This window comes from Fukomys damarensis, unplaced genomic scaffold (genome assembly GCF_012274545.1).
Source record: "Fukomys damarensis isolate Sample0158 unplaced genomic scaffold, DMR_v1.0_HiC HiC_scaffold_25, whole genome shotgun sequence".
Classification (NCBI taxonomy): domain Eukaryota; kingdom Metazoa; phylum Chordata; class Mammalia; order Rodentia; family Bathyergidae; genus Fukomys; species Fukomys damarensis.
This window is the reverse complement of record NW_022900937.1, coordinates 4,925,525-4,940,048: the sequence shown is the minus strand read 5'-3', so window position 1 is coordinate 4,940,048 and position 14,524 is coordinate 4,925,525. Positions and strand designations below refer to the sequence as shown.

Below are 14,524 nucleotides of genomic sequence, written 5' to 3'. Positions count from 1 at the left end.
TGTTGAAAACAAGGGAGAGTGTTATCAATCGGGGATTAATGTCAGTGCGCTTTTACTGTAATACTTTTTTAAATTTAAACTTTCACTGTATTTTCCAGTCATCATGTATGTATATATTTTTTTCTCTTTGAAAATCAGAAAGAATCGGCCAGAGAATGTATTTCAATGAATGCTTACGAATGGTCAGAAATCTTTTGTAAAAAGAAAATAAGGAAAACTTGAACTTCTAGGCATCAGTGGGCACAGAAAAAGAGCAGAGGAATTACTTCTCTTTCTTTAGCACAGTGGGGTAAGTATTGGTTAAAACAATCTACGATTTATTTCAAAATTATTACACAAGTGTGGAATTCCCAATGTAGGGGGAAGCGGTCTATAGACAGGAAAAAGTTAGTTATAAAACGAGGGCCTCGTTGGGCTTTGTGGCTAATCCTGACCAGAAAATGTTAAAACTTTACTGAGGGAGAAATTAATGAAACGAGAGAGCTGATAGGTAGAGGGAGGAAGCCAGGCAGGCAGGAAGGCGCCCTAACCAAGTTAGTTTAGCTGCCCCTCCCCACCTTCAATAAAATGTGAAGGAGACAAGGAACGGATGCTTGAAAGAAAACTCTTATATAATATGTGTATCTCCTCGCTAGGGTCACTGTGTTGCTGCACTGGTTAATACTCACCCCCTTAATCACTAATTTTAAGTTCTTTATCTGTAAGACTTCTCCTAATCAAACTAAAAATTCCAGAGACAAGGACAGACAAGCCCACCCAGGAAAGTGCAAAAAGGGCAATGGGAGACAGTGCCTTGCCTGGCGCCTTGGGGTCTGGGGCAGCAAATCAGGTAGTGACAAGCTCCTGGCAGCATGATAAAAGGAAGCAGGGACAAAGGCCTGCACCTGCCTGCCTTTTCCAGTGTCCCCTGCCCTGATAGTCTTCACTGGGACGTCTTTCTAGCTTCTTTTCTCTTTTCAAATACAGTGTTTTCCCTGTTAAACTTTGTCCCATTAATTCATTACTGGTGCAGAGTTTCCCACCCCACACCTCAGACGCAACAGCAACAGGTAAAAAACATTCATGTCTGAAGAAGTGGAAATGCTTTATTGCACATTTCTATACGTTACATTACCATAATAAACCACAGAAGTGTCCGACTATTATGTTTCAGTTTTATAAGCCCACTATAATCAAATCATCCTGGATTGACAGCAATATAAGTAAAATGAGTAATGAGAAAGAAGGCTATAGAATAGATTCAGAAACAGGCCCAAGAGATCCGTCTCTATCTCCATCCCTGTATGTAGTTCTCTCCCTACCATGTATATAGGGAAATGATACACTTTAATCGATCCCATCTGTGCTAAAGTAATACTGAACATTGCAGTAGTGTTTTGAGGACTGGTCTGGGAAAATAACCACTAGATATAATCTCATTTCTAGCGGAAAATACGGTATCCTGTATGCTATGAACAATAAAAACTTGAATTTATGAAAACAAGCTGTAAATTGGTGGCCATCTTTGAAAAGCACAGGGAAAGTGGCTTGATTTGGACTTGTTAATGGATGGGCTTGGCTCTTATGATCAAGCAGAGTCACTTTTCCTTCCGTTCCCACTACTGCCCTGGAGACCACCTTGAAGATCTCTGCCATACCTCAGTGACCACCGCTCCGAGGCAGAGGAGGCTCCTTTAGTCGAGGTTTTTGGAGTCAGGTTTTCCAGTTCTTACTCTGTTCTCATGGAAAGGCTTATTCTGAGTTTTTGCCTAATATTTCTAAACCTAAATAGGAACAACAGATTTTAAGAAAGTGCAAAAGACAGGTGACACGTACCAAGCATCTGTCAAGGGTGCGGTCATTTTGTCATTACAGTCACTGTGAGGTAGGTTTCCCAAGGGAGGAAACAGAGTAGGATCAGGCTAAGCAGTTTCCCTTCTCTCAAGCATCAAGTAAGGGATGTGGCTAGTTTAGGAAGTATTGATCATTATTCATGTGCGATGATTATTTAAATACAACATACTTGGCCAGGGATTTAGCTCAGCGGTTCATTGGCCTGCCTGGCAAGTGCAAGGACCCGAGTTCATTCCCCGGTACCAAAAATAAATACAACATATGCTAAGTAGCTCAGAAATCACTAGCGTTTGAAAATGAATCCTGCATGTACAGCTTCCACACCGGGAATCACAGCATCACCCTCAGGATCCGCCTCCATTCGCTGCCTCCTCTCCAAGGGTAACCGTTCCCCTGAGCCTCAGAGCAGTGACCTAGATCCCATTCGTTTTGACTGTTTTTGAGCTTTATACAGGTGGAATTATTGACTCTGTGCTGTTTTACATCTGGGCTGTTTCTCTCAACATTATGTTTGGGCAATTCATATTATTATGTATGGCTGACTTCGCTTACCCTCATTCCTGTATAATGTCTCATTGTGCTAATAGACTACAATTTACATATGCGCTCTACTGTTAGTGTACCTTTGGATAGTTCTGGGCTTTGGGCTTTGAGGAGTAGCAGGACTGTAAGCATTTTCATACATGCATTTCTTTTACTGCACAGATATACATATTTCTGTGGGATATATACTTAGGGGAATAATTTTTATATCATGGATTTGCATTAGAAATCTTGTGTCCTTGATGTTCTTTCCAGGGTGGCTATACAAACCTGTGCTCTCACTGGCCTACAGCCAGGTTTTTTTGTTGTTCCTGTTTTTGTTTTTTGGGTTTTATTTTTTATTTTTTATTTTGAGACAATGGTCTCACTGTGTAGTTGAGACTGACCTGTAACTCGCTATGTAGCCAGGCTCGTCTCGAACTCACAGTGATCCTCCTGCCTCAGCCTCCCGAGTGCTGGGATTACAGGCGTGTGCCACCACACCCAGCTCCATAGCCAGGTTTTTAAATCAGGTTTCTGTCTCCCAACACCCAGTGCTTCTTCCACTTAAATTTTATTTAAAGGTTAGAACTTGGTAGTGATTTTCTTTTATAAATTCCACAATTCTTTCTAAGATTTTCATTCTTTGTTCATTAAAGGAGCTTGCTTTTCTTATTGGAAAACATATCTCTGCTGTATAGAATTTAGGGGAGTCAGGAGGGAGTGGGGGCCTGGTGTACATATTCGCTTTCACTGGACCCAGCCTCTTCTATTCTTTCTGCATGAGTGAAAAGAACAGCAGTGTGATTCTTCCAAGCATGTCTCAGAAGTTCCTGAAAGAGAAGAAGCAAAATAGCTATTTGCCTTGGATGCCACACCTCAAAAATCAGCAAAGGAATTCCAAAGGTCCAGTGTTGTTAGACAATGGATTTATGTGCCATAATACTTCCGAAAGCTGGTCTATGCAATGGGAAGAGGATATGAGGTCAACTATGATAAGCAAATAGAGGGTGATGGATGAGCTTTCTGAGAAAACAAAACTTCATTTCTTTAATTCATTCTGATACTTGGTGTATACAACTCCAGCTCTGTGTCTGATTACGTTGAGTGTGATAGAAGTATAATATTCAGTAATCATTTGTACTTGCTTAACAACCTGACTGTTGGAATCACTACATTCCTTAAAGCCAAGGGACCTTGACCAAGGGAATTAAGATTTTTAGTTATTTATTTATAGAGATGTTATCATCACCACAAACATTGTTAAGGGCTTAAAATTACATTGTCACATCACAATCTATTGACTAATCGGATGATATGCCACGGAAAGATGAAGATCGGAATACATTTGGTGACTTGGAACAGCTAGAAAATCCTCCTGTAATCCCCACCCTTCTCACTCCACATGCCTAAAATCAAACACAGCATCTTGGATGAATTCTTCTCATGTGGTTGGGAAACGGTGAAGACTGGTGTTCGTTTGTTTAATTATATGTGGAAGTTAGTCATGTAATAAATTCTTGTTTGATTAATGAAAATAAGCTGATATAAAACAGAAGTAACAGCATGTGGCAAATTATTCACGCAATATGAAAGGCATGCAGGAATAACCATTTGACTTTTTTGAATACTTCCAAAGTTATATGGAGTAATGACAATGTGACAGTAAAATAACTGTCCATTCCAAACATTCTTATTACTACAGTATTTCCAAAGGTGCTACCAGTTTGTAATAGCATGAAGAATATAAAATGTATAGGAATAAGCATAGTAGGAAATCTTCAGAACTTCTAGTAATCAGAAGAACAGAAGGAAAACAATTAATATTCGTCGCCAGATATTGTGCTCTGTATTTAATATATGCTGTCTCTTTTGAAGCCCTGCATGATGCTCTATGGAAGATATTGTTGCAATCTCCAGTATGATACAGAAAAACTGACACATAGGTTGAGTTACATATATTAGTAAAAACTCTGGTTTAAAAATCTGTGGAAAAACATGAAAGTGGTAAACTTTCAGTGTACAAGGTGTGATTGAAAATTGTGGTGTGTTTAAATAAGAACCATTACAATAAAGCATACCTTGCCGTGAATTCCCTTCAGGATACTCAACCCCACTGTCAACCCCCTTTCCCCGTCCCTCTCGCCGTCCTTTGCAGCAGCTCTGGAGTCCTCTTGCCTGCGTGTCTTTAGTTGCCTTGTTGCGGCTGCCTTGATGTCCTGAATCAGTTCAAAACGTTCACCTCTCATGGTCATTTTGGCTTGGGGAAGAGTCAGAAGTCACACTGTGCCGGATCTGGTGAACAGGCGGATGAGGACGCACCGTGACACTTGCATGAGCTGCCTCTGTTGGATGGCCCTCAACAGCAGCATTCGCTGTATTTTTGATCACCCCGTAAGAGGTGAAAGAACTGCTTCAAAAAGGGGCAAGAATGATGGGATGTTTGAAGCAAGGAGGGGTATTATGAGATGGGTAAATAATTACTAGTTGCTGTAATTCCTTTTTTTAAATTTTAAGCATTTGCTTTTTGTGATCATTCCTTGTATATTATTACAAACATGGGATTATTATTTTTGATACTGAATAACAGAAGAAAAAGGAACGAAGAGAAGGGGCAAAGGAAGGAAGAATGAAAGGAATTAGGGCATAAGCCTACTACGAAATTACTCCTGAATACGATGGGCCCGAATGGCTAAAACTGAAAACATCTCAGGCCCGTGGCTACGCACTCCAGGTCCTGATGCAGTGTGGCTCTCTGGTTTTGATCAGAGCCACTTAGTTACATATCCATCTCTAAAACTTGACAGCGAGCTCTTTGAAGGCGAGGTCCACTGCTTTCTTCTTTAATCAGAGATTTTAGCATGTTGTAAACTCCCAGTAAATATCTGTTGAATAAATTTGGAATACAGATCTGTATCACCACTGCAAATAGAAGGCTTAGGGTTTTGTTTGTTTGAGGGTGCGGTTTTGAAGTTTAATCGATCTTTGAGACACAATATTTTCCTGTAAAGCTCCTCTTCTGTTCTGCAGTTTGGGATGGATTCTGTTGTAGTCTGCACTTTCTGTTTCATGCTCTCAGTGACTTTCTCAGGGAAGAAATTCAACATCTTTCTTAAATCTTTTTCAAACTTGTCACTCTATACCATGAAACAATTGTGTATTTTTATTTTTCCTAAACACATACAGTTTCAAGAAAATACGAATTCAATTTTAAAGATCAATATAACAGAATATTATTTTATAAAAAAAAATCTAAACTGCATAATGATTGTTCAGGGAAACAGTTTAATTGGCATATTCTTATGTGTCGTGAACATAAAATTCATCTGAAATTTTTAATCAATCCAATCTATAACACTGTGTAATTCTAAGTATGTGATGCCAGCTTGCCACTTTAGCTAATAGTGGTATAGTGAAATTAGTAGAAATCTTAAGAATTTTCACGTATTCAGAGTACTGTAACAGATCTCTGGTGGAGGTGAACCACAGAGTTGCAAAGTAAATGAACTGTGATGTTACAGTTTGTATTATGTCCTCCCCCAAATTTATATGTCAAAGCCTGAAGCCCTAGTTCATCAGAAGATGACTTTATTTGGGAGAAGGGTCACTGCAGATATAATTAGTTATGTTAACTGTCAGAAACGTGGGTTCCTAATCTAGTGCATACTAGATGTTCTTACAAAATGGGACAACCTGAATAAAAACATGAATATAGGGAGAACTTGGCATGATCATGAAAAGGGCCGAGGAGAGGGCCTGAGACAGACCCTTTACCCAGCCCTGAGAAGAAACCAGCTCTGCCAGCTCCTTGACGTCAGGTTTCCAGCCTGCAGAACTGAGAGACAATATCTATTCGGGGCCGGGGTTTTAGCTCAGCGGTTCGGTGGCCTGCCCTGCAAGCGCAAGGACCCGAGTTCAATCCCTGGTACCAAAAAAACAAAAACAAAACCAAAAAACAACAAAAAAACCCTCTACACACAAAAATATCTATTGTTCAAGCCACCCCATGTGTGGCATGCATGTTGTCACTGCAACGCTAGGATACTAATAAAAGAGGTTAAAAACGAAGTGCCACACATATCAGAGGTAAGTTCATTCAATACAAATATTCTGGGACTTTTTTATTTTTATCGAGTTTATTGGTACATTCTAGGTATACAATACAGTTACATTCATTACTGGGATCTTGTACCTTTACATGACAGGTCTTGGTTCTCACTTTTCCCGCTTGTCCCTGCCCTCCCTTCACCCCCTCCTCCCCACTTACAAACACTTTATTTCCATTTTTTCATTTTCTCGTATTTTTTTCTTTTCCCTTATTCCCTTTCCCTTACCCTTCCCACTTTCCCTACACCTTTAGCCTTTATCACATCACCTGGGGAGTTGATAAAAATGCATCAGATCCCTTTGGGCTGGAGCCTGGGCACTTGACATTTAGAAAGCTCTCTAGATGGTTTCATCCTTCAACATAAATGTATCGATGGGCTCCTTTGTTCTAGGCTTGTTCTACAGGGTAGAACAACTGGAAAAAAAAGGCAGATATAAATTCTACGTATATCTAGTGGACGTTCTTGTGTACTACAGAAAAGCTGAAAAGGGGGAACAGCCAGGAATGACACACTTTAAAGTTGCTGTATTTGTGAGTGTTGTGATAGAAATGAAGTTAAGTTATAGAGATAAACATATAGTCCAGTGTTGGGTAGATGTGAGAAGTGAGATAAATGGCAGAGATCAAGAAATTTCCTCTGTGGAATGATTCCTTGAAGAATCATTAGGAGATTAACATAACGAACATGGCTGGGGATTGTGTGATACTGGCATTTTATTTCCCTGCAACTATTGACCTTAATCACTTATCTCTGAAAGCCTCTCAAATTTATAGCCAGATCTGATACTCAGTACATCTCTGATGTGGCCATATGGTCATAAGAAAGAAATGTTGAGGGGTCAGGGGTTTAGGTCAGTGGTTCTGCCGCCTGCCTTGCAAGCACAAGGACCTGAGTTTGATCCCCTATAAAAAAAAGAAAAGAAAAGAAAAGAAAAGAAATATTTATGTGCAAGTTAGTGAAAAGCTGCTGCTCTTCACCCTTGAGCATGACCCGAACCTACCTCATGGATATTTATTGACCGATACCTGGCCCACACTTGTCATTATTTTTGAAATATCACTGTTATGGCTTGTATATAGATGTCCCCTCAAAGTCTCATGTGCTCCCAGGTGGGGCTTTTCACAGATGGCTGGATGTAGAGTGTGTGACGCTGGGATTAAGGAAGGCCCACCCTGGATGTGGGTGGCACCACACAAAAGGATGGTGGCTTAGCAGGGACAAACGGAAAAGGCTGGCTGCTGCTGCTGCTGCTTGCTCTTGATGGTCGATGCCTTTGCTGCCTTCTGCCTGCCATAAACAGTTTCTCCTCTGCAATGCCCCTTCTGCCTTGCCACTCTGCCTTGAAGCCAGCTGACTACGAACCGAAACCTTAACAAACTGTAAGCTGAAATAATTTCTTCTTTTACCTTTAGGTGTTGGGTGTTTTGTCTCAGCAATGAGGAAAGTAAGACAATCACCAAATATTTATTTTTCTAAATAAACTGTAGGACAGTTCTTTCTTGAGATATGTATCACAACATAGAATTCTTATCTTGCTAGGTTAGTATTTATTGAGTTAAATGGTATGATATTCATCATATTCCTGTAGTTCCTGGTTTTCTATTTTTGGTACTGAGGATTGAACTCACAACCTCGCATTTAAAAGCTAGGAACAGTGCCACTGAGCTAAATCCCTGTCCCCTCTTTTTTTGTGTTTCAACAACACATTTCCTCTTTGTTTCTGCCAGACAGGACATTTCCTATACTTTAAATCATTATGTCATTCAGGGGAAAGGAGGAGAAGAACCCAAGGATAATAGATTCTAAGCTTGCAAGCTCCATGTGTTCAGTTACTGGAAAATTGATAATTATCTAGGAAAGCATGCTGATGTCCTAAACTGTAGAGAAACTGCACTTTTGACTTAGTTTCCCAAACAGAAGAGCATGGCAGCTTTAGCATTTAATCTTTAGATAGATTTTTGGCCAGAAAGTAGTTGAAAGTCATGTCACTTGGTGTGGGGTCACTATGTCAGGGGACAAATATGTTCTCTGCAGACCCAGAGAAAGAAAAAGCACAGTTGATTGATAGCTCACCAAAAAACTGTGAGGGCAAGATATGTTAACGTAAGTTATCTGGTGTTAACAACTTAAATATAGTACCATGATCGATGGAAATTTTATAATCGTGAGTTATTTGGTTTTAGACTGCTAATGGGTATGATTCTGTTGAGTCCTTCTGGGACAACTAGTTAGGATATAAACTTTGTCTTCCAGGAATTGTGTTCACTTTCCCAGGACCTCACCAGTCCTGCCCCATTTGTTTGTGGTTGATGAAATCATAGCATCTGGACCTTTTAGGGGGAAATTTTTTTAAAAAGCCAACTATTACATCAACTTAGAAAAAGATTATCATGGGACAGGAGGACAGTAAGGACCATTTATATATATATTTTTTTTTAATGCTGTTCTCTTACTCTTTCTCCACTTTAAAGTACTCCTCGGAGACCAGACTAGGGTGGAATGATAAGACCTCATTGGATCAGGCTGAGAGTGTTCAACCTTAGAGAGCATCTGTCCAAGCGGTTTCACTGTACAGATGAGAGAAGTGAGGCCATCGATGTTAAACAGCTCGCCAGGGCGACAAGGCTGAATACTGGGGAGCCTGGGCTCATGACAAAAGTCCCGTTAGGCCCACGTTCTCCCCAGTAAATCGGAGCTTCTCAATTTAACCATATTAAAGCAAGCAAGGTTTTCCCCCCAGATTTTTTCTAAATTAATAAGGAAGTTACTTTTTATATTTATAAATCAGACCTACGTAGGCAAGATTTTATTCTTATTTTCTTCTGAAAATAAGTAAACTTAAAAGAAGTTTAGTTTTACAAATAATATAGACAAATTTTACAATAACAAATCCTAACAATAATAATGACCACAGCTAGCCTCTACTCTGTACCAGCCAGGCACTGGTATCTCAGTAAAGTAAGTGCCTGCTATGCCAATGATGCCAAAAGTAATTCAATGAAACAGATACTGCGACCATTTCCAATTTTACCAGTGAAGGTTAGAGAAGTCACTTGCCCCAGGTTGCTAAGCAAATAAGCAGCTAAGTGGGCACTTGAACCCCAGCCCGAAACCTCCGTTGTGTGTCCTTTATAGCTCTGGTGCCTGCGGACGCACACTCATCACAGTCTGGGAAATGCAGCCCTAGCAGGGTGTTACCCCTTCCTGTGGTCCACTGTGACCCAGACACCGTGCTAAGCATGTCATAGTTATTGCACCTGATGCTCAGAACTCTTTAAAAATGTAGGTAAAATTATCTCCTCACTTTGCAGGTGAGGAACTGAAACCAGGAAAGCCTTACTAACATCAGCTTTGTTCTTAACTAAAATTCTGTCCTACAATTAAGTCCAGGCCCTGCACTGGTCTCTCCGAGCCTTCTGCGTGCACACTTGTGTGCAGTGTCCACAGCTGAGTTGTTGACTGAGACAGAAATGCCTTCCTGAAGCTGGCTCGGACGCAGTAGTGATACACAGTACCGGAGAGTGGGGACAATGTGGGCTTTTGCCGCTTCCAAGGTTCAACTCCAGGAACAACCTGAGCACTTGCTAGCCCTTTCCTTGAGGTGACTTTATTATATCCTCTCTGAGCCATCAGCATTTAAATAGCATTCCAGATAACATTCGGATGAATCATTTTTCCCTTGATTTCCCAACTGTGGGAGATGACTCGCTGACATCTCGTCATTGTGCTGTAATTAATAAAGACAAATAGATCCTTTGGGGAAATGTCTCCTCATGACAGCTGGCCGCTTCTGACCTCTCTGTAAAATAGTACAGCCCTAGTTTGGAGAGATGAAGAAACAATGGGAAGGCTGAGGGAAGAAGAGGCCAATGCTTTGGCGCTGGCCTTACAAACCCCTTCCACGGCAGGAATCAACACCGCCCCTAAAGGGTAAAGCAAAAGGGAGAACCAGGTGTTCTATTCTCATTTCTATCAGGCAAGGAGAAAAATAAATCCAGGGTATGCCTGGAACCTGAGGACCTCAGACTCCTGTGTCCTTCCTAACAGCTGCTGGTCCTGTGGAGAATTCAGACATCTGCAGCTGCCCCTGATCAACCTGGGGGCTCAGACAGAGGCTGCTGGGTTATCTTCTCACCCTCAGGAAGAAAGCCATCAAGGGCCAGCCTGTGCACTGGGGACCAGCAACCCGCTGCCGGGGGGTGAGGGGGACCAGAATGGGTCCACAGGGCCTTGCTGAGGACTGTCTTGCCTGCCGAGTTTTCATAGGAGGAAGTAGTCATTTACACTAGGAAAACAAACAAACAAACAAAAAAAAAAAACCAAAAACCATTCCAGACCTGAGCTTTGCCCTAGCCTCTTTTCTATCTTCAACTCCTGACTTGGAAACTTACTTAGGAAAGCAGTTGTCAGAAGACAGGGTTATGTGGCAGATGCTATTCTAAAAGACAGAGACAAGTACCAATTAGTTTTTGTAAAGAATTAAATTGCTGTATTCTTCCATATTCTAAAGCTACAAAAATCTATTAACAAAACACACATCATTGAAACTACCCTTCTGGGCTCAGCTTAAGTTCATAGGGCCCGGGATTTAGCTCGGTGGTTCTGCCTCGCAAGCACAAGGTTCCTTCTGAGTTCAAACCTTGGTACCAAAAAAAAAAAAGCATAAGTTCATCATCAGGAAAAATAACGAGATATATGGAGAGAGACAGCAACTTTTGAGAAATCGTCGTGCATTTACTGAAGTTACTGAATCACATCCATTTATAGCTTAAACTCAATGTTTACTTAATAACAGCGTAAAAGGAATTTTAAAGAGTGTTTAAAAATTACACTGCTATACTGAATGTAGGCTTCCCATCACTTGATTTCTACCAGAAACTGTTTGAAATGCAAGCTTTAACAACTTGGGGAGGGTTAGAGTCTTCCTGAGATTCCTCAGAAAGTCCTAACTGCAGTCATCTTTCCTTCTCTGCCTTTGTGCAGTCTGCCCTTGGTTTTTCAGGAGTTGGGTGGTGAGATTGTTCCCATGCTCTTGTCACCCTAATTTTTTCTGCTAGTTCCTTGTGATTACACATATGCCCCGCCGCTTTTTCATTTTTTAAAAACATGCACAATCACTGAAAAACACTAGTGTCATCTGGAACAATCTTTTTGTCTTTGCCAGTTAAAGGAAAAAATGTTCCTTAAAGAAAACTATGCTGTCTTTGTGGGTGTAGCAGGGTCTACATCCACGTGGCCTGAGCCTGGAGCAAAGGTGAGGGCATTGACACCAACGCATCTTGCAAGGAACGTATCTGCTGTCCGTTCTCCGTGTGGTTTACCGTGGAGTTTCTAGCAGACCTGGCTTCTCTGAGCTCAGTGGCCCAGGAAGGCTCCTGAGTAAGACTGGTTGTTGTGGTTCAAATCTAGACACCCCATGAAGCTTCCTGGGATAGACGTGGAAGGTGACTGGATTAGGGGAGATCGTAGCTGACTTCTTCCCTGCCACTGCTCTCTGCCACGCTGTCCTACGTAAGATCCAGCTATGGATGGAAACTTCTACAAATTGTGAACCTGAATAAACCTCCCCTCCTTTAAGTTGCTTGTGTCTGGTATTGTGTCCTAGCTACAGGGAAAGCGACTGAGAGACTAGTGAAGTCCAGCAATTCAGTCTGCAAGGTCACAGACTAGAGAGTGGAGAGCATGAATAAAATGGGCCAGCTCAATGAACGGTATCCAGAAATCGTGAGTAATCATGTTCATGAACCTGCCCCTTACACAGTGTGTACAGGAGAAGTAAGTACAATGCTCAGCTTCTATTCTACGTGGTCTGATTAAACTCCAACTCAGGACACAACTGGATGAGTGAAAAAATATGCATATAAGGATGCACCACTAGGCACAGGTGGTACAGGGCATTTATGCTGCACCTGTGGACTCCTTGTGGCTAGAATGGAAAAGCTTCCTATGCTGCAGATGCAGAGGTAGGCAAAACATCTAATATTCCTGGTTTCTTTCCCATTAATAGTGCATTGTCATTCCCTGAATGCTTACCATTTTGTTCAGCCTTAGGAAGAAGCCCTCTCTCGTACAGTACACTGTTTTGGCACTCCAAGCATTATCTTATTTTGAGTTGGTTATTGGTTTCTTCTAAACTGTAAGGTTTTAAAGGCAGGGCTCAGGTCTGCACAAGCATTAGCTCTGTGCAGGTGCTCAATGCAAGGTTCAATCACCTGGTCACATTCACCCAGCACACTGTTCCTCTGCCAGATGGGTACCAGCCAGTATTTTAGTTCTTACTCTTTTGAAGAAATATAGAGAAAAAGTTCTGAAAATATAGCTATATAGTGACCACTCTTGAGTTACTCTTTCCATGGTTCTTAGTTGATTCTGTTACCAACCAGGAACCACACTGTATAAATTTATTAAGGTTTGCAGTCCTTAGGGATGACTGCAGCTCATAGTTATATGTGAAGATGTGTATCTCAATTACTTTTTCTATGACCCAGTTGCAAAGTGCATGGCTGAATTCCTCTCAAGGAAATGGCCAAAATGACTCTTGCTGGAAAAATCAACTATTTTTTTCTGACTACCCTTCTGTGATTAACAGCTTATGGCTTGAACTACTCTTTTAACCAGTGTTTCATGGTTTTTGCCTTTGAAGATAACAGTGTCCCTCAGGGGAACCGCAGTGACAGCATAGTTGGTTGTGTTACCTGGAGGAGCTTGATGGGGTAGGAAGCTTCCTGTCCACAGAAAGGTGTGTCTGCTCTCTGGTCCAGCAGTGCTAGATGGAGGCCTTCTGGCCCAAAGTGATGTTCCAGTGCCCTCTTAAGCTACTGCTTCACCTGCTTCGTGCTCAGCTCTCTATGTGGGTAACCAGGAGCATCCAGCACCTGCACCTGCAGGGTGACCTCTTGCCCCGCTCCGTGCATAAAGCAGTGGAGATGACAGCTGTGGCCCAGGCTGCAGTCCTTGGTGACAGAACAGGGGGAAAAGCTGCTATGGAACTCAGTGCTTCCCAGCAGCACATTCCCAGTGGAACTCTTTCCACTCTGAGTCCCGCCAGAGCGCCAAGTTGATGACCATCTTGTTGGTGTCCATCATGGCTGTGGGTAAACAGAGGCACAGCATACGGAGTTATGGGGCTACATTCACCCGAGATAAGCTTCTTACCTGGTCTGGAGTGCTCTGTGCACAGCTGTCCCTCAGTCTCCAAGGAGGGATTTGTCCCAGGACTCCCTGCAGACACCAAACCAGTGGGTGCCCGAGTCCCTTGTATAAAATGCCATATATTTGCATGTGACCTACTCCTATCTTCCCCTATGATACTTTCAGTGATCTCTGGTTACTTATAATGCCCAATAGCATGCAAATACTGTGAAAATAGTCATTATACTATATTGTTTAGGGAATAATGATAAGCAAAAACATCTATATCTGATCAAAAGTTACAGTTTTTTCCTCCCCAAATAATTTTACTCAATGCTTGGTTGAATCCATAGCCTGCCACAGAGAGAGAAGAGAAAGAAAAAGGAAATAATATTAGTTTATAGTAGAAGGACAGAGAACATTTAAAAATGGGTAAGAAAGAGTTAATGGATAAAGAAAATAAGAAGAAATAATTGTAGGAACATGAGAGAAACAAACATTACATGCAGGTATAATGAAGCAGATTCAAGTTCCTGACATGAACTTGTTACTACAGCGCGTTAATACATCAGTGTGAGTTGCTTTAGCAATGAGCTTTGAAGTTTCTGAGCTCAGGAACAGAATAAGCAAGAGCATCTGAAAATTACTCATTATTAAAGAAATAGGAACAAGACGGTGCAAGAAACAGTACTTTGACAATGTCTTCCACATTCCCATCTTCCTAATCTTTGAGTACACTGTGTCATCCACAAAAATTCCTCTCTTCCGACTTCCTGAAGCTTCTATCCTGTGAAATATGAATGAAGTCAAAGAAGATTCCCGTTTCTGGTTACCAAATATAACCTTTCAAACAACCCGACAACATTCTGATGAAAATGAGAATTACTTGTAATTTCTGTTAAGAAACAATTGCAGAGCCCACCGCATGC

General features: G+C 41.4%; 1 protein-coding gene across 1 annotated transcript; it reads right to left on the bottom strand.

Moving 5' to 3' along the window:
• Positions 1–2,929: 2,929 nt before the first annotated feature.
• On the bottom strand, positions 2,930–13,550 carry Gimd1 (GIMAP family P-loop NTPase domain containing 1). The gene is given in 5 exon segments (XM_010641545.3): positions 2,930–3,030; positions 3,033–3,083; positions 3,086–3,188; positions 13,160–13,511; positions 13,513–13,550. Coding segments are annotated over 5 exon segments (645 nt in total).
• Between the last annotated feature and the right edge of the window lie 974 nt (positions 13,551–14,524).